This window comes from Nuphar pumila, chromosome 9 (assembly GCF_984573655.1).
Source record: "Nuphar pumila chromosome 9, dmNupPumi1.hap1.1, whole genome shotgun sequence".
In the NCBI taxonomy this organism is placed as follows: Eukaryota; Viridiplantae; Streptophyta; class Magnoliopsida; order Nymphaeales; family Nymphaeaceae; genus Nuphar; species Nuphar pumila.
In genome coordinates this window covers 76,464,560-76,484,956 of record NC_143257.1, presented here as the reverse complement: position 1 = coordinate 76,484,956, position 20,397 = coordinate 76,464,560, and the positions used below count along the sequence as shown (strand labels likewise).

The 20,397-nt window shown below is 41.2% G+C and overlaps 1 protein-coding gene across 6 annotated transcripts in view; it reads left to right on the top strand.

Annotated features, from left to right (window-relative positions):
- LOC149828644 (ASI1-immunoprecipitated protein 3-like) overlaps window positions 1-20,397 on the top strand; it is a 191,727-nt gene that overhangs the window by 163,072 nt on the left and 8,258 nt on the right. For all 6 annotated transcript variants that reach the window (XM_090017664.1, XM_090017663.1, XM_090017665.1 and 3 more), the window contains 2 exons: window positions 15,223-15,285; window positions 15,502-15,588. In XM_090017664.1, coding sequence (XP_089873790.1) covers window positions 15,223-15,285; window positions 15,502-15,588 — 150 coding nt within the window. The remainder of the gene's footprint in view (window positions 1-15,222; window positions 15,286-15,501; window positions 15,589-20,397) is intronic.

Below are 20,397 nucleotides of genomic sequence, written 5' to 3'. Positions count from 1 at the left end.
TGTCCTGCAGAGTCGACTTGAGGTTTCAGGGAGCTGCGCAAAAGCATCAAAGACTGCTCCAAATCGAAGCATTTGGAAGGATGTGACTGACTGGTTCTGCTCGCCTTTTTGGCATATCTCGGGTGATCCCGATTTGGGGGTTCGAGCGAACTTCTTAGCGGGTGTCCTGTTGAGAAACCCGTATCTCGTCTATCGAGGCCGGTGTCGAGTCATGCGAGGCATGTAGATACCCCGATAACGGATGTGATTCGAGAAAATCACATATATAATGTTGGCACAAGGTACTGTTGTTTCAAAAGATAAAGTAAAGTTGATAAACTTTACATCTTTGTGAAACACTCCTGTTGAGGCTTCTATTGAGGAGCTATACCCCTTTCATCCTAGAGTACTTGTAGTCGTGCACGACACGTCTAGTACTGCGATGATCGGATGAGACGGTCGTGCGACCTCGAACAACGCTAAATGCAAAATGTTGTAATCACATAAATGGCCTCACATTCGCCTTTACAAGCAAGATGCTCGAGTGGTTTAAATACCACAGCATAGAATGGGTCGGTAGTTAAGCAACCCCTAACGTACCTATTCGCTTCTGGTTGTCTGTCAAGGGAGAGGACAGAGCGGTACAAGCTCCAATGGACAAGTTGTTAACAACCACCCTACGGGCAACGATCCGGCCTCCCCAGTCATTGGAGTTAGGGGAAAGGGGCTACATTAGTTAGCTCAACACTTCTGCAGAAGTTGGATGCGTCCGTGGCACAACCTCCTTTGGGGAATCCTCTCTCGGCTAAAGTCGTCCCTTTAGAGCGAACTCAAGTAGCTATTCGGGTTAGTGAAAATACATAGAATAACGGACGCCCGAACTAGTTTCAGTTGGTTCTACGTTTTGCCTGCGCATACCCGCAGGTTCGTAATTATCGAAACATAAGGTCTGTTTACACTGGTCGTTGAGTCGTGAGATTCGCTTGCACTACTGCTTCGCTTGCACTAGTGCTTCTCTTGCACTACTGATTCGCTTGCACTACTGCTTCGCCTGTACTACTAATTCGCTTGCTTGCTCGATAGTTCAGTATGCTACTCGTTGAGCTGTGCACGCCTGTCAAGGCGTTACTCTAGTTGGTTAAACTGCTTACGCAGTTCTTTGCGGAGTAATAAGGAGTTTCTCATATTAGTTAAATGCTTATAATAATAGCATTATACCAGTTGCTACATATTAGCATGTGACTGAAAGAATCTGAATAGGGCTTCAAGATAGTGCGCCTTCAAGCTTTTGGAGAATAGCCTTCAATCTGAAAATACAAAATAAAGAGAAGAGAGGAGAGGGGGAGAAGAGGAGGATGCCAAATGAAAAGTAGGGCACGTTAAAAGTATCGTGACCCTCTCTTAATAAGATATATATAGGATCTAATACTACTGAACAAAATACATGAAAAAATATACAGGATTACAAGTATGCCACCGCCCAAGCATGGGGAAAGTATACGCTCGGATATGGATCCAATATCGGATCCATATCCGATACAAATACAATTCTAACATCCCCCCTCAAGTTGTGCATGAGTTTTCATCATGCCCAACTTGTTCTTCAAATGCCAAAACTGTGATCCAGTGAGTCCTTTGGTGAAAAGATCAACAACTTGTTCAGAAGTATGTATATATGTAAGGGAGATTTCCTCATCTTCTATTTTCTGACGAATGAAATGTTGATCAATCTCAATGTGCTTGGTACGACTGTGAAGTATGGGATTGAATGAAATTTTAATGGCACTTTGATTGTCAACCAGCATGGAAGATTGAGCAATAGGAAGAGATAATTCCCCAAGGAGGTGACGAAGCCAAGTAGCATCGGCAGTGCCAGCAGCCATGGCCCTATATTCAGCTTCTGTGCTGGATTTTGCAATGGCGCGTTGTCTGCGACTACTCCAACAGACAAGATTAGAATTGAGAAAGACACAATAGCCAGAAACAGATCGGCGTTCATCAAGATCGCTTCCCCAATCAGCATCAGTGTAAGTAGAGATAATATGACCATCCACAGTAGGAGACATGCGTTTATAAGTAAGTCCATCACCAATAGTCCCCTTGAGATAACGTAAGATACGCTTGACAGCTTCCATATGAGTGTCTGTGGGAGCATGCATAAACTGGGAAACTTGATTGACAGCATATACAATGTCGGGCCGAGTGAATGTCAAATATTGAAGTTTCCCAACAATACTGCGGTAAAGGGTTGGAACAGGATATGCAGGACTGCCATCTGAAACGTTCAACTTTGCATGCAAAACGCTGGGCGTGTTAATGGGCTTACAATCAGACATACTAGAGGATGTGAGAATATCAAGGGCGTACTTGTGTTGAGAAAGAGTGAGGGAATCCTCAGTCCTGTCTAATTCAACACTCAAAAAATATCTGAGGTCCCCGAGATCTTTCATTTTGAAGTGTTGTTCTAACACTTCTTTGATTTGGACGATATGAGAGGAAGTATTTCCCGTGAGAACAATGTCATCCACATATATCAATAACCAAGTAGTGATCCCTCCTTTGTGATAGATAAAAAGAGAATGATCAAGAGCACTCTTCTGAAAACCAACTTCTTGAATGTGAAGGGAGAACCTTTCAAACCATGAACGAGAAGCCTGTTTTAACCCATATAATGACTTGTGCAACTTGCATACCCATAGATTAGAATCATTAGTAGCATATCCTGGTGGTTGTTCCATGTAGACGTCCTCTTTGAGGAAACCATGAAGAAAAGCATTTTTGACATCAAGTTGATGTAATGACCATCCAAAAGTAACAGCAAGAGAGAGAATAACTCGAATGGTACTCATCTTAACAACAGGGCTGAAAGTCTCATCATAATCTTCCCCATGTTGTTGAGTGAAACCTCTAGCCACAAGACGAGCTTTATACCTATCAATACTGCCATCTGGTTTATATTTGATTTTATAAACCCATTTAGACCCAACAACATTCTTATCCCTTGGCCGTGGAACGACTTCCCATGTTTGACATTCATTCAAGGTTTCCATTTCTTCATTCATGGCTTCAATCCAACGGGAATTTTGAGAGGCCTGAGAATAACACTTTGGTTCAGTCTGTTTATGCAAATTGGTCATAAAAAGCTGAAAATCCAAAGTGAAAGTGTTATAGCTTATCCATCTATCCACGGGATGTCTCACTCGAGTGGACCTTCGTGGATGAGAAGGAACAATAACAGAATCAGTAGTAGAGGCAGGAGTGCGACGAGAATAAACCAAGCCAGAAAATCTGTCTAAAGGAGGATCAGCCATCTGAGTATCAGACATGTCTGCTTCAATGTGAGTACTATCCATCTGGGCATCAGATATTTCTGCTTCAATGTGAGTACTGTCAGGAGGGGCTAGAAAAGTGGTCGGTTGAATCCCATCGCCTAAGATATTAGCACATAACCATGGATCATATAGTCTGGACGCTGAATCATGAATAGCCTTGGAAGAAGTGTGAAACTGCAATCTGAGTTCATCAAAAACATGTCTTGAAATATGTATACGGCCTGTTAGGGGATTATAGCACCTATAGCCTCGATAATGGTCTGCATAGCCCACAAACTGACACATTATAGCCCGAGCCTGAAGTTTGTTCCGGAGGCTGGAATCAACATGAACATAGCAAATGCATCCAAAAACCCGAAGCTCATCATACTTAGGATGCTCATGATTCAAAAGAAAGAAAGGAGATTTCCCTGCGAGAAGAGCTAAAGGCAATCGATTTATAACATAAACGGCCGTGTGAAATGCCTCAGTCCATAGAGTCATAGGGAGATCAGTGTCATGGAGCATGCTTAAGGCAGTCTCTACAATGTGTCGGTGCTTGCGTTCTGCAATGCCATTTTGCTGTGGTGTGTGTGGACAAGATATCTGTCTAGTGATGCCATGATTTAGCAAGTATTCAGTAAATTCAGATGATAAATATTCACCACCACCATCACATTGAAAATGCACTATGTTGGATGAAAATTTATTTTGGATGAGGGCATGAAATTGGCTAAACAAACGGAACACTTCAGATTTGTGTTTTATGAAGTGTATCCATGTATAGCGAGAAAAAGAATCAACAAAAATGACATAGTATCTACTGCCGGAAGGAGATGAGACAGGAGCTGGTCCCCAAACATCAGAGTAAATCGTTTCAAACAATTTAGAAGCTCTTTTATTGATGGAATTAAAAGGAAGGGCACGACTCTTACAAAGTTGACAGCTTGAGCACATGCCTGACTCACTAACAGGTCTCAGACTGGATTTGTGCAACAATCCATTATTAACAGGGCTAGAAATAAAAGAATGACTACAATGGCCTAATCGATTATGCCAAATGGACGGCATATCAATTTGAGTCAAATTGACTTCATTCGGACTGATAGGAAAAGAAACAGATGAACTGGACTTGGACACTGGAGGAGCTTCTTTGAGGACGTACATGTTGCCTTCACGAATTCCTTCAGCGAATATCGTCTTGGTGAGAGGATCCTTGACAAAAACAGAGGAAGGAGTGAATTCAACTGATGTGGAAGAGTCATCAATGAGTTTAGATACTGAAATAATGTTTTTCTTGACATTAGGGACGACTAAAACATTGTGTAAAGGAAGAGAAGTATGCGGCAAAGAAACATATGCATTACCAATGTGAGTAATTTTGTGGTGAGTGCCATCACCTGTAACTACAGAACCTTTTGCTAAATATGGAGATGCACTAGAGAGTTTACCTGCATCATCAGTCACATGGGCGGCAGCACCAGAATCCACATACCAGACACCATCATCATTTTGCTTGAGATTCAGATTAGAAATAGCTGTCATTAAGAGTTGTTGTGCATCGGGCGTGAATGAGGAGGAAGACGCTCTAGAAATGATAGAGGGGGTTGGCCTGTGATCACGTCGACCTCCCTTAGCTTTGTTCTGAGGATTGTGCCAACATTCAGATTTAACATGTCCTCTCTTGTTGCAATAGAAACATGTAGGGATACGCTTTGGCATGTTAACAAGAGTGCTGCCCTGAGGAGTAGGAAGAATACCCTTTCCTTGTCCGGATGTATGAGCCCAAGTATGTGCACGCTGTCCTGACACACCATGTGTAGAAGTAACTAAAATACTGGGCGAAGTAGAAATGGAAGCATCATGCCTGTGAACTCTACTAGCCTCATGCTGGATCAATTTTGCCTTTAAGTCTTCAAAAGAGGGTAAGACAGGGAGAACCTCCAGAGCAGTGCAAAATATATCAAACTCTGACCCTAGACCACTAAGAGCCTGCTGAACTTTATCCTTGTCTGAAATAGGATGGCCAATAACAGCAAGTTGATCGCTTACATTTTTAATCTCATAGAGATACTCAAGTACAGATCTGGAGCCTCTATTTATGCTTTGAAATTGACGCTTCAATTGAAGATATCTAGCTTCTGAAACTTGAGAGTATGTATTTGCAAGCATATTCCATAGTTGAAAAGCTGAGATATCATCATCTATACCTGCAAGCACTTCTTCAGAGAGGGTAGAAGTAATATAAGCAACTAAAGCCTGATCATGTGCCATCCATACGGCATATGCTGGATTAGGGATATTATCTGTAGCAGTCACCGAACTAGTAGCATCCTTTGTTTCACCCAAAATCAATTCAGGCGGGGCTGGAGTAGAGCCATCAATATGACCATATAGACAATGGCTCTTAATGAAAGGGACTATCTGACGTTTCCACGTCAAATAGTTGGAATGGGTTAACTTTTGGGAGATGAGTTGGGAGAGAAAACTCGAAGAGAGGGTGGACATGATTATGCTGATATAATATTTGCGTTTCCAAAGGTACTCGGCTGAAGGATCAGGCACTCGGCTGAAGAATGAAGATTAAACTCAGCAGATCATGGCCTGGTTGACAGGCGTGATGAAGAAGGCAGACGTAACTCAGCAGTTCGTCGATCGTGGCTGGAGAAGACTCGCTCGTGGCTGGAGAAACAGGCGTCGATCGTGGGTTGCTCTGATACCATGAAAGAATCTGAATAGGGCTTCAAGATAGTGCGCCTTCAAGCTTTTGGAGAATAGCCTTCAATCTGAAAATACAAAATAAAGAGAAGAGAGGAGAGGGGGAGAAGAGGAGGATGCCAAATGAAAAGTAGGGCACGTTAAAAGTATCGTGACCCTCTCTTAATAAGATATATATAGGATCTAACACTACTGAACAAAATACATGAAAAAATATACAGGATTACAAGTATGCCACCGCCCAAGCATGGGGAAAGTATACGCTCGGATATGGATCCAATATCGGATCCATATCCGATACAAATACAATTCTAACATTCTAACAGTGACTTGTTTTATGTTGAAGGTAAGGTGAGATGCGCAGCGACCGAGGTAGATAGAGAGAAAGAAAGAAAGAGAGAGAGAGAGAGAGAGAGAGAGAGAGAGAGAGAGAGAGAGAGAGAGAGAGAGACGACTGGAGAATAATAGAACTTCATCTCATTCAATTAGGGCTAATCTCTATATTAAATAGAGATAGTCCAAGGAAAACAATTACACCTAGGTCCCTCATTAAAGAATAAGATTCAAATAACCTCTAGTTTAGAAAAACTTATTTACTAAAAACATCTTAGTCTCAACACTCCCCCTCAAGCTGGAGCATAGATATCAATCATGCTCAACTTGTCACAACACTTTGAAAAATTTGGTCTCGCCAGGGCTTTGGTAAAAACATCAGCTATTTGATCTTCGGAAGATACATGATCGATGCAGATATACCCAGCCTGAACCAAGTCGCGGATATAGTGACAGTCAACTTCAATATGTTTAGTCCTTTCATGAAACACTGGATTGTTGGCAATATATGTAGCAACCCTATTGTCACACATCATCAACATAGGTAGGGATACTTTCTCCTGAAGCTCAGTCAAGACTGATTTTATCCACATAATTTCAGTTGCAGTCTGGGCCATTGCTCGGTATTCAGATTCAGCACTCGATTTGGCTACAACGGTTTGTTTCTTGCTCCTCCAGGTAACAAGATTTCCTCCCACAAACACACAAAATCCAGATGTTGACTTCCTATCTTCAACAGATCCTGCATAATCCGTGTCAGTGTAAGCAACAACGTCCAAAGATGGATTTCGTTTAAACAACAGACCTTTACCAGGAGATGCCTTTAAGTACCGAATAACCATCATAGCTGCATCCCAGTGAACTTTTGTAGGTTTATCCATGAACTGACTGATTTTACTCACAGCTAATGAAATGTCAGGTCTAGTAACAGTCACATATAGTAACTTACCCACCAAGGATCTAAAGCTGGCACTGTTCACATACTCAGACTTCTCATCGAACATGTGAGTTTTGGGATCCATTGGAATATTAGCTGGCTTGGCTCCTAGCATTCCAGTCTCTTTTAATAAGTCTAACACATACTTTCTTTGAGACAACACTAAGCTCTCTTTGTTTCTTGCAACTTCGATACCCAGAATATATCGAAGGTGACCAAGATCTTTAGTAACAAAGTGTTTCTGAAGATGATCTTTTGTGGTAGAAATATCTTGGACACTGCTCCCTGTTAATATGATGTCATCGACATATACCACCATAACAACAATTCCAACACTGGTTTTCTTGATGAACAAGGAGTGATCTGAAGCTGACCTGACAAAGCCAAAACTCGACATTACCTCAAATAATTTGTGAAACCATGCCCTTGGACTCTGCTTCAGGCCATAAATAGCCTTCTTCAACTTGCACACCTTCTTACACTCCCCCTGAACCTCGAAGCCTGGGGGTTGTTGCATGTAGACAGTTTCATGCAAATCCCCATACAAAAAGGCATTCTTGACATCCAACTGAAACAAGGGCCATCCATGATGCACAACAACAGAAAGAACAAGACGAATAGTGCCAAGACGAGCAACTGGGGAGAAAGTTTCAAAAAAGTCAACACCATAAGTCTGAGTATACCCTTTTGCAACCAACCGGGCTTTGTATCGTTCAATTGACCCATCCGAGTTGTATTTAATGGTATATACCCATTTGCAGCCAACAATATCTGCATCAGTTGGAGGATCCACCAAATCCCAAGTGCCCCTAGAACATAGGGCATCCATCTCATCCTTCATAGCCTGCATCCATTTGGGGTCGAATAGAGCCTAACTGTGATGAAGCGGAACAGAGGAGGCAGACAAAGCCGAGATAAATTTCTTCATAGAAGCCCCAAGATTAACTTCAGAAACAAACTGAGAAATGGGATGAAGGGTGCACTGTCTTTTCCCTTTTCGCAGAGCAATAGGAAGATCCTCATCAATAGCAGAAACTTCAATATGCTCAGAGATACTTGCTTCAGGAGAAGGAGATAATGGGGGCCTGGAGGTAGGTGGTAACCTGTGAGTATACACTATAGGAGGGTTTCTGTATCGAGACTCCCCAGAGGATGGAGCCACAGGCTTTGGAGTGAACGACTCTAAAGGAAAAGGGGGAATTGGCAGAGGAAAAACATCACCCTGACTATCTTGTAACCTTGGAGTAGTACTCGAAAAATAAGGAATAGACTCAAAGAAGGTAACGTCCGCACTGACATACTCTTTATGAGATATAGGGTCATAGTAACGATATCCTTTTTGGTTCTTAGGATACCCAAGGAAAACACATTTAATAGACTGCACAACAAGTTTATCTCGATCAGGACCCAGCTTATGCACAAAACACACACATCCAAAAACTTTAGGGGGGATAGGAAAGAGAGGAGCCTCTGGATGGAGAATTTGAATTGGGATCTGGTCTTCTACAGAACTTGACGGCATGCGATTTATAAGAAACCCGGCTGTCAAAACCGCATCGCCCCAGTATGTAGCAGGCATATTGGATTGAATCATAAGGCACCAAGCAACATTAAGGATTTGTCTATGTTTCCTCTCAGCCACCCCATTTTGCTGGGAGGAATGGGGACATGTAAATTGAGGTTGAATCCCATTAACAAAGTAGAATTGAAGTAAGTCTTTGGATTTGAACTAAAGAGCATTATCAATGCGAACAATTTTAACACATATGTCAAATTGAGTTTTTATCTCTGCAATTAAAGATTTAAGAATGACAGGACCTTGAGACCGATCTTTTAACAGGAGCACCCACGATAGTCTCGAGAAGTCATCAACAATAACTAGATAATAACGACATTGAGACCTATTCAGAATCCTACTCGGACCCCACACATCTACATGAAGAAGATCAAACAATCATTGACTTGATGGACTCTGACTGGAGGGAAAAGAGCTTCAACAATGTTTTCCCAATTGACATATTTCACACTGAAAAGAAACTGAGGGAGGTATATGAGGAATGACACGACGAAGTTTTTTCACTGGAAGGTGACCCAAACGATGATGCCACAATAGAGGACTTGAGGATGATGTAACAGCAGAATAGGCCGAAACCTCTGATTGGTATAGGTAATACAAACCACCTTCCTCATAGCCACCACCAATCCTTCTCCCCGTCAGCAAGTCCTGAAAGGTGCATCCCATAGGATAAAAAATCAGTCTACAATTCAACCATTTTGTCATTCGACTGACGGATAATAAATTCTGTGGAAACGAAGGAGCATGAAGAACATGCGACAATTGAAGAGTAGGGGTAATAGACATGTTTCCCTGCCCTACAATTGGGGAAGAGCTACCATCAGCAAGACGTACCCCTTTTTGACCTGTCACAGGTTTTAAACTCAAAAAAATTGCTTGAGTTTCCGCACAAGTGACCAGAGGCTCCAGAATCAATGACCCACCTACCACCTTGAGCAGATAGGCCATCACCTGCCGAGCACACAACCTCCGCAACAGAAGACTTCGAATTGGATGATCGTAAAGCAAGGAGCTCGTCATATTCAGCCCTGCTAAGAGTTACACAATCATTGGAGGAATCTGCATCTGATTTAACCACTTGAGCCATAATATAAACTAATGGGCTTGATTCACAAAATGCAGGAGCAACCACACGCGCATACCCACAATCAACAACAAGCCCGACTATATCAAGTTTTGACTTTACCAATGAAATCTGAGAAACACGACCTCCGACTGTTCAGATCCAAACTTCAAATATAATTTTAAAGAAACTTGACCAAAACCTTCCACCTCAACCAAGGATGACTATAGGTTGTAAATCAAGATCATACATCCAACACGAATTAGAATGTGTTACCATCACACATCCGCCACTACGACAACCAGTAGCAGCACCCAACACAGAATCCCACTTCAAAAGACAAGGTTCCCACAAACAGAATATTTTTCAACACAGTAGGAAATCACACCTGCTGATTTCTTGGTTTCAAACATCAACATAGTCAAAAGGATCACGACACAGCACCTAGATGCACGACCAACAATACTATGAGCACGCAGAGACTTCTTTCAAGCCTGCTGAATCAAAAGGATCATGACACAACACCCAACTGCTTGCTAAATAGAATCTGAGCACAACCAGCGATAACATGAGCAGAAACAAAATAATTTTTTTTTTCACATTTGCTCCCAGCCATATATATCATGACAGCAAAAAAAATCAATTTCACGACTGCTTTTTCTGATCAGCAGCAGCCTCAACGCAATACAGTCACAGCACCAGCACACACGACCTATGCCCTTCACGATTGGCAATAGTCTGATCACGATCCAGCGACACCACTCCTGCTTCACACTTCACGACCAACATCATCCACGACCACGACAGGCTGAATACCACGACTACAATAGGCTGTCTACTACGACTATACATCCACCACTATAGAGATGCATATCACAACTACGATAGAGATGCATACCTCGACTGCACATCCACCACGAATATGCCTCTGATTCATGCTAGATCTGAAGCAGTTTGGATCAATCGTATTGCTTGCTCCTTCCACGCACAACTACCTAGACTTTCACAAGCTGTAGATGTTGACAACGATCACCATCTAATCTGCTTCAGATCACTGGTTCACGATGATAAGACAACTTTTCCTGTAATCACTCAAACTTGGCGCAGCGCACGAGATCACGCTCCCAAGGACAATGGCTCTGATACCATATTGAAGGTAAGGTGAGATGCGCAGCAACCAAGGTAGAGAGAGAGAGAGAGAGAGAGAGAGAGAGACGGCTGGAGAATAATAGAACTTCATCTCATTCAATTAGGGCTAATCTCTATATTAAATAGAGATAGTTCAAGGAACACAATTACACCCAGGTCCCTCATTAAAGAATAAGATTAAAATAACCTCTAGTTTAGAAAAACTTATTTACTAAAAACATCTTAGTCTCAACACTTTATCCCTTGGTCGAACTGTTTGGTGCTTATTGTAGCGTAGCACTTGTTGGCTTGCATCTCTTATGATTGATGTGATTGCATACAGCTCATAATCTACAAACTGGTGGCAACTAGGATTGATGTGGCCGCTTGTCTTATAAGCTGCTTACATATTGTGATATAACTGTTGTCGTATGATTGCTTATGAATGACTTGTGATGTAATGGTTTAGAGCAGTCGATTATTGATGCATGCATCACTGAGTGGGGTGTCTGTCGAGCACCTGATCTCCAAAGGATTATCTGCGAGGGCGTGTATGATCAAGACCAGGTACCCGACTAGAGTGGTAGATTCTCTGTGAGGATGTACACTGTCCGCGAACGGGTAGCCACAAAGACGGTGAACTCCTGTGAGGAAGTGTATGGTCCAAGACCAGGTATACCATCTAGGGCGGAATTCCTTGTGAGGTTATACATGTCCCGGACCAGGTGATCCGTGCGTTGATCTTGTTGTTTGTATTAGTGGCTATCGACCCTGAGAGCGGTCATTTGTGTGGATGCGTGTATCACAATGATTTTCATTGGATATGGCATTTGTTAGGGACTGATCTCCCAAAGGTTTCGCTGTGAGGTTAGACTTTTCCCAGATCAGGTGACCCGGCTAGAGTTTGAGATCTCTGTGAGGATGTACACTGTCCACGAACGGGTAGCCGCAAAGACGGTGAACTCCTGTGAGGAAGTGTAGGGTCCAAGATCAGGTATACCCTCTAGGGCGGTAATTCCTTGTCCGGTTGTATATCTCTCGGACCAAATGATCTGACGTGGATCTTGTGTTTTTCCTTACCATAAAAAGTTATGGTGAGTTGTGACGATCTTCTGAGATTGTTTGTGATAGCCAACTATGAATTCATAGTTTCGACTTTCTGTTTAAGCATGATTACATGCTTGACTCAGGTGTGAGAATCAGATCGTTAGCGATTTGAGTTAGTGATCATGTTTTGGACCTTCTACGGAAGGGTGAGCTTTTCTGAGAAAGTATGACGCCTTAGTGCGTCATAACCGGTGACGGTTAGCCGCGTAAGACTTTGAGAGATGAGGATAGATTAAGGTCGTTCAGGACAAAGCGTTGGTTAGAAGTAGCGAGTGACAAACTATGTCCTGGTGGTGATTAGATGTCGAGCCTCGTTCTAGGAACGAGGACAAGCTTGTTGCGTAGTAGTTCACAGCTTACGATCAAATGGATCGTATACTGCGTTGGTCAGTTGAACTGCTTACTTGCTTTGAACTGCTTACTGTTTGCACTACTTACGCATTTTCACTGCTTACTCGCTTGCACTACTTACTCGCTCGCACGCCTTATTCGCTTGTACTGCTTATGTGTTTGCACTATTCACCTGCTTGTATTGCTTACCTGTTTAACTGCATATCTGTTTTAAACTACGTAACCTACTGAATTAAATGTACTTAATTCAGTTTTCTGTTAGTCTCTCTTGTGCACCTACTAGTTTTTCGCGAAACTAACCCATTCTATGGGTACAGGTGATGTTTAGGTACTCTACGGGTGATGGCGCGATTGCAAGATGGCTTCCAGACTTCTTCTTCCTGCTCTTAGCTCACGTCCTGGACGCTTGGGTTTGTATCGGATTTCCCTTAGGATATCCAAATTTTTGTGTGTTTTGGTTCTTTTAGCTAACGTGCCCAGAGTTGTCAGCTTGCCTTATGATTTATCAAAGAAAAATCTTCCGCTGATTTCATAAACCAACTCTGAAGGAAAGAGATATTTCTAGTCTCTTGCCTGCTTTTCTGAAAGGTTCGCAAGTTTGAAATTTGGGGCGTTACAGTATCTTACAATACACTACGATACGGGGCGTATCTTAAGATACAGTATAAATGCAGTTTAAATGCACTTATTTCAAAAAAAAAATCGAAAACATATAAGGCCCCTTGTGGCTAGTTCATATTCATCCCTAAAGAGCTTAAGAGTGATTTAGAGAATTTTTTTTTTCAAAAAAAAAGAGAAGATGATATTGATGATTGACATTATCTAATTCATTTTTGTTTGAAATTAAAAAAAAAATAGTTATGTAAAATTTTTAAGCATTAAAAAACCAATGTATTTTTTTTTGTTTATGTAAACACACATTATTATGAATCTTGTTACTTCTTAGCTTAGATTCATTATTTAATATGCATATTATTTCATAGTTTGCATTTTTCTTGTGAGATTGCCATTTATAGCATATTATCTTGATTATTTAAGGTTCAATGTTTTATGCATGCCATTCATACCAAGACATAAATGCTTCATATGTGATTTTGTTGTTGTATTTTGTGAAATTCATCATTGTTTCATGTGTTGTGATTTTTTAGATTTTTTATTTTTATTTTTCTTGATTTATTTTAACATTTTGAAATTTTTTTATTAAAAATTTTCGATACGATATGCTACAGTGTAACTATGGGCCCGACCGATATGGGTTATGATACGATACATACAACCTTGGTTGGAACAATCATAAATATAACCGTTCGAGGCAGTCCAGCAACAAGTTGGACTCCCTTAATGCCCATCTTGGCTCTATAAATAGAGCTCTTCTCCTCATTGTAATATATGCTTTTTACAAGCATTTTGGTGATTGTATAAATCCTTTTTTTTAATATTATGATCCTTGTGTGATCTATGATCTTGTGTTTGTCTCCTTAGTGAGGTTGTATTTGACCCAATAGTGGCCTTTAGTGTGTTTGTGATCTCTTATAGCCCTTAGTGGCATGTTATTGTGATTATTAATAATTTCATTTCATATGCTTCATTTTGAAAATGCCCATGTCCTTCCCTTTGTACCCGTGTCGTATCCTATAAAACACACCTGATCCATGTGACATGGTTGGTTCGTATCCTATAAAATACACCTGATCTGTGACATGGTTGGTTTTGAAGACTTCAGTATATTTTATGTCATCCATGAATTGGATTTACTTAATCAATGTTGGAGTAGGTATTTTAGGTACAGGCAATATATGTTTGGTCTGCAGCTTTGGCATCATTTGAATATTCATTGCTGCGTTGATGTTCAACACGCAAAGATCTCTTTACTAGGGAATGTTGCAAGGATAAATGGAAAAATAAGCATATTAAAATCTTGAAATCTTATTGGCAAGATTTAAGGATAAAATAAAAAGAAAGAACATGGAAAAAAGAAGTTGAAGCTTTTTATAAAATAACAGGAAAATCTCTGGTGATACATATGTAAAATTAAAAATTTCGCGTTGTATTGAGAATGTTGCGACATTTTCTGAAGTTTGTTTTATAACGTCTTCAAAGTGTGATATCCTTTTGATTTATGAAAGATTCTTGTGGGATATATGTTTATTAAGGAGAAAAACAACCAAGAAAAACTCTTGAGAGATACGACCAGCTAAGAAAATTAAGGGACGAGCGAATGAAAATAGAGAAGATATGAAAGGAAATAGAATGATAGATGCACTAAAATTGAGAATATTTTTTAATTACTGAGGAAATCCCCCTCATATTTTTAATCTCTAGAAGGGTTCACCTATTGATTAAAAAAAAAAAGATAAAAAATAAATATAGAAATTAGATAACAAGGATACAATAGAATGTGTGAATTTTTTGGCTGCTTGTAGTTCCTAGGGTTCAATTTTATTGCAATTGGGAGCATGGTCTATGTAGTTTTATGGCAAACTCTGTTATACTTGTCAGAACGAGGGAAATTACAGTTCATGCCTACTTGGAGCACTAAATATTATTATGGTATTTCTTGTAATGCAGGAGTCTTTTTAATACCTTAAAACCAAAATATCGTTTGATTTTTTTTTTCTTTTTGTAATAGTTATAAGCATCCCATCATTTTGACATATTCTGTTGTAATGAACTCAAGTTGGTTAAAGTGTTAAAAATGGTCTCATGGTTGTGTTTTCAGGAGGGAATAACTGCGGAAGAGAAATCAACTCAGGAGCCTCAGCAATCAGAAGAGCCAATGCAGGTGAGTGTCATTCTCTTCATGTGCTCAAAGTCCCTTCGGAAGTGCTTGTGTTTGTTAAAAACAGTTCAATTTCTTTCCAGAACTTGAGAATTTTTTATCATGTTTCCAAGGTGCTGGTTGGGTTCAACAGGCAAACTAAATAGGCCAAATTTCTATTTTAGTATTCAATTTTTTGTGTTCATCCTACACACTGATGATACTTGAACCTGGAAATAGATGACGGATGTTCGATGCAAGAGATGCATGGAGAAGAAAGTTGGAGTTTCTGACATCATTACGGTTGGCCATGGCGACAGATATCAGGTAGGTATATACATCTTTGCTAGATTATGAAATGAAACAAGATGTGCACAATCACAATGCCAACGAAGGGCTACACAAGTGCACACTCACAATATGATCACTAGAGATCAATAACAATCTCACAAAAGAGATATACAATCACAAAGAACACAAAGAGAATAAGAAGCTTTTGTATTTCACAAATATGTTTTGAAAAGCTTATATCAAAGAGTTAAAGAGTGCTCTATTCATAGAGCTTATACATGCACACAAACAAGGAGGAGAGGAGGCAGTCCAGCTAGTCGTTGGAATGCCTCCAACGGTCAGAAATATGACCGTTGGGAGCAATCCAACGACTAATTGGACTGCTTCTCAGTCAGTCCTTTACAAAAGACAAAAAGCAAAAAGAAAAATAAACAATAAAAAGACCTAACTAAATTCCTATACAGTCCCTAGTGACCGATATTTATAAAAAAACCAAAATGCCCTTGATATACATATATTTATATAAATATATATATATATATACATATATATATGTATATATATATACAATATATTTTAACACTCCCCCTCAAACTTATAGTGAGATCACCGAAAGTTTGTTAAGAAGAAACAAAAAACGTGGTAGAGAAAGAGCTTTGGTAAAGAAATCTGCAATCTGAAACTCATTTCGATATCTTTCGTTTGTTTATGAAATGTATGATTGCTGGCTATATATATGGCACTTTTGTTATCACAACATAACTTTGAAGGTTCTGAAACATCAACACCCATATCTGAGAGTAAGAATTTCACCCACACGACCTCGGTTGTTGTTGTAGCCATTGCCCTATATTCAGCTTCCGTGGATGATAAAGACACTTTCAGTTGCTTCTTACATCTCCAAGAAATGAGAAAATCACCTACAAACACACAAAAACTCGTAGTTGAGTGACGATTATTGGGATCTCCTCTTCAGTCAAAATCAATATAAGCAATAAGATTTAAAGATGATGAAGTGGATAATAATAATCCTTTAGATATATTTTTCTTGATGTATCGAGCTATTCATAAATTGATATAGGCGCATGCTGAAACTGATTTGCAGTATGCACTGCCTGCGCAATATCTGGCCTAGTAACAGATAAATACATTAGTGATTTGACAAGTTGCCTATAAGGAGTTGGATAATCTAATAAGACTCTATCTTTAGCTCTCATTTTAACATTTATCACTTCCTCATCGCGTAATAATATCAGTTGCAAACTTAATTTGAGACAAAATGTATCCCCTTGGTGAATACTTCAATACCTAAAAAATATCTCAAAAAACTAAGGTCAGTCATATTAAAAGATTTCTTAAGCATAATTTTAATTTCTTCACTTTCCTTCTGACCATTCCCAGTAATGATCATATCATCAACATATAAAAACAAAATATTAAGGTACCTGTAGATCTCACAAAAAAAGCAGTGTCAGTATAATAAGACTTAAATCCAAAATTTAGCATAGTTCCACTAAAACGATTATTCCATGTTTTAGGAGCTTGTTTAATCCCATATAAAGCCTTTTAAAAATGAATAACCATTTCATTTTCAATAGTCAAACCAGGATCTATGTAAACTCCTTCATTTAAATTTCCATTTAAAAAAACATTCTTAATATCTAACTGATATATAGGCCATTTTCTAATGGATGCTATTGCAACTAGAGTCCTAACTATTGTCATGCGAGTTAGTGGAGCAAATGTTTCTTCATAATCCATTCTATATTCCTAGGAATATCCTTTTGCAACTAATCTTGCTTTATATCTTTTTAGGGACCGTCACTCTTAGTTTTGACTTTAAATATCCATCTACATCCTATTGTCTTCTTTCTCTTAGGAAAATGTTGGATTTCCCATGTATGAGCTTTATGTAATGCATCTAATTATATTTACATAGCTTCTACCTATTCTTTTATGTCTTTGGCTTCTTTATAGTTAGATGATTCATGATATGAATGACTTGCTAGAAGACACACCCTATAGTTGAGAGAGAAGGATTCATAAGAGACAAACCTAATTAGAGGCCTATGTATTCGTTTAGATCTTCTAATACTAGATTGTTCAATATTTATTGGTTATGTAAAACTCAAAAAAAAAAATTTAAATGACTTTGGATTTGGGTCGGATCCGGACCTGACCGGACCCAACTGAGGCACCGCCTCCCTCGCAGTCTCTTAAAGACAGCGAGGCAAGGGGGGGGGGGGGAGGTTCTCAAAACCTCCCTTTCCCCTCTTTGCTCTCCCGTCTCTTCTCTCTCACCCTCACGCTCCCTCGACTCTCCCCCTGACCGTCTCTCTCTGCACCTCCCCCCCCCGATGCTCCCCCTCTCACTTTCCCCTCACCGCCTCTCGCTCTCTCGCCCGACTCGTCTCTGCACCCTCTCTCTCGCTGGAGACCCCTGTCAACCAGCCGCCACCTGCGACCTCCCTTCGACGTCGCCGCTGCCGCCGTCGACGATCTCCAGGTACACTCCTCTTCTTCTTTGTTTCCCCTTCTCCTTTTGCTTTCCTTTTGTCGGCAGGGGGCTCTGCCCCCCTGTCGCTTGCCTTGTCGACAGGGGGCTCCGCTCCCCCTGTCCCTCTTGTTTTGCTGGCAGGGAGCCGCTCCTTGTGTCGGCCCACCTTTCTGGCAGGGGGCTCCTCCCCCCTGCCTCTTGTGGATTTTCCGGCAGGGGCAGAGCCCCTGCCTCTTCGTTGTTCTTTCGGCAGGGGGCGAGGCTCCCCTGCCATTGTTTTGTCTTCGGCAGGGGGCTTTGCCTCCTCTGCCTTCTTATGTTTCCCGGCAGGGGGCGAGCCCCCCTTGCCGTCATTTTGTTTTTCGGCAGGGGGCTTCGCCCCCCTGCCTTGATCTTGTGGCCGGCAGGGGCAAAGCCCTTGCCTGTCTCGTTTCCAGCAGGGGGCTCTGCCCCCTGTCCTGTTTCCGGTTGAGGCAGGTTCGACAGGGAGCCTTTGCTCCCTTCTCTGCCTTTTCTGTCCTGGCAGGCAGGGAGCATGAGCCCCCTGCCTCTGTGGCTTTTTGTCGGCAAGTGTGAGGCCCTTGCCTCCTGCACCCTTGCAGGCAGGGTGCAGTGCCTCTGCATCTCTGGCGTCTGGGAGCAGGCTTCCCTGCCTCTGGCACCCTGGTCAGCAGAGTGCAGAGTTCTTTCCTTTGCAGCCTACAGGCAGGAAGCCTTGCTGCCTCTGTTGCTCTTCTGCATTTTGCAGGGAGTGAAGCTCCCTGCCTACCCTCGTATCGGGGTCCGGTACTGCTGCAGGTCTTATCGGACCCACTTCTCATTTGTATTTTGGCATGCTAACCTTTTTAGTATCATAGGTTATAAACGGTGGATTCTGCTCGCCCTTCGTGGCTTGAGCTCGTGCTTACCTACGCCGTTGGCATACGAGGACCGCAACCCCTCAAGGTAGGGAAAGATTGCACGGAGGACTTGGATAATTGAATTAAGTTCAATTAAACTAAAAATGACCATTAAATACTTCTAGAAAATCGCATGCCAAATGTTGGCACAAGCTGTTCGCTGTTTCAAAAGATAAAGAATGTCAAAGTATAGTTTGAGAAGCATTACATCTTTGTGAAACACTTCTGATGAAGCTCTTATAGAGAAGTTATACCCCTTTCATCCTAGAGTACTTGTAGTCGTGCACTACACGCTAGTACTGCAATGATCGGATGAGACGGTCATGCGACCTCGAACAGTGCTAAATGCACAATGCTGTAATCACATAAAATGGTACTATTCGCCTTCACAGGCAAGATGCTCGAGTGGTTTACAGACCACAACATAGAATGGGTCGTTAGTTAAGCAACCCCTAACGCACCCATTCACTTCTTATTGTCTGTCAAGGGAGAGGACAGAGCGGTACAAAACTCAAATGGACAAGTTGTTAACAACCACCCCTCGGGCAATTATCCGGCCTCCCAAGTCATTGGAGTTAGGGGAAAGGGGCTACAATAGTTAGCTCAACACTTTTGCAGAAGTTTGATGCATCCGTGGCACTGCTTACCTGCCTTTGGGGAATCCTCTCTCGGCTAAAGCCGTCCCTTTAGAAGCGGACTCAACTAGCTATTTGGGTTATTGAAAATACATAGAATAACAGATGCCCGAACTAGTCTCAGTTGTTTCTACGTTTTGCCTGCGCGTACCCACAGACCAGTAATATCGAAACATAAAGTTTGTTTACACTGGTTGATTGCTCGCTTGCTCGATAGTTCAGTATGCTACTCGTTGAGCTATGCACGCCTGTCAAGGCGTTACTCTATTTGGTTAAACTGCTTATGCAGTTCTTTGCTGAGTAATAACCAACTTCTCATACTAGTTAAGTGCTTATAATAATAGCATTATGCCAGTTGCTACATATTAGCATGTGACTTACTTTACCCCTTGGTCAAACTGCTTGGTGCTTGTTGTAGAGTAACACTTGTTTGCTTGCGTCTCTTATGATTGATGTGATTGCATACAACTCGTAATCTACGAACTGGTGGCAACTAGGATTAATGTGGCCGCTTGTCTTATAAGCTGCTTACATATTGTGATATAACTGATGCCGTATGATTGCTTATCATGTATAACTTATGTGTAAGTTTTCCCTTTTGTTCCTGTATTGAGAAAGAGAGAGGGAGAGAAAGAGAGAGATCGACTGCGGCTGTCATGATTTCAGTGAAAGAAATCGTGACCTAAACATGTATTTAAGTTTACATTACACTATGGGTCGGGTCTGGTATATCCAGACCCGATAACTAAATACATGATTACATGATCTTTACATACATGGACGGTGACATGGATCGGGTCGGATCCTGCACCTT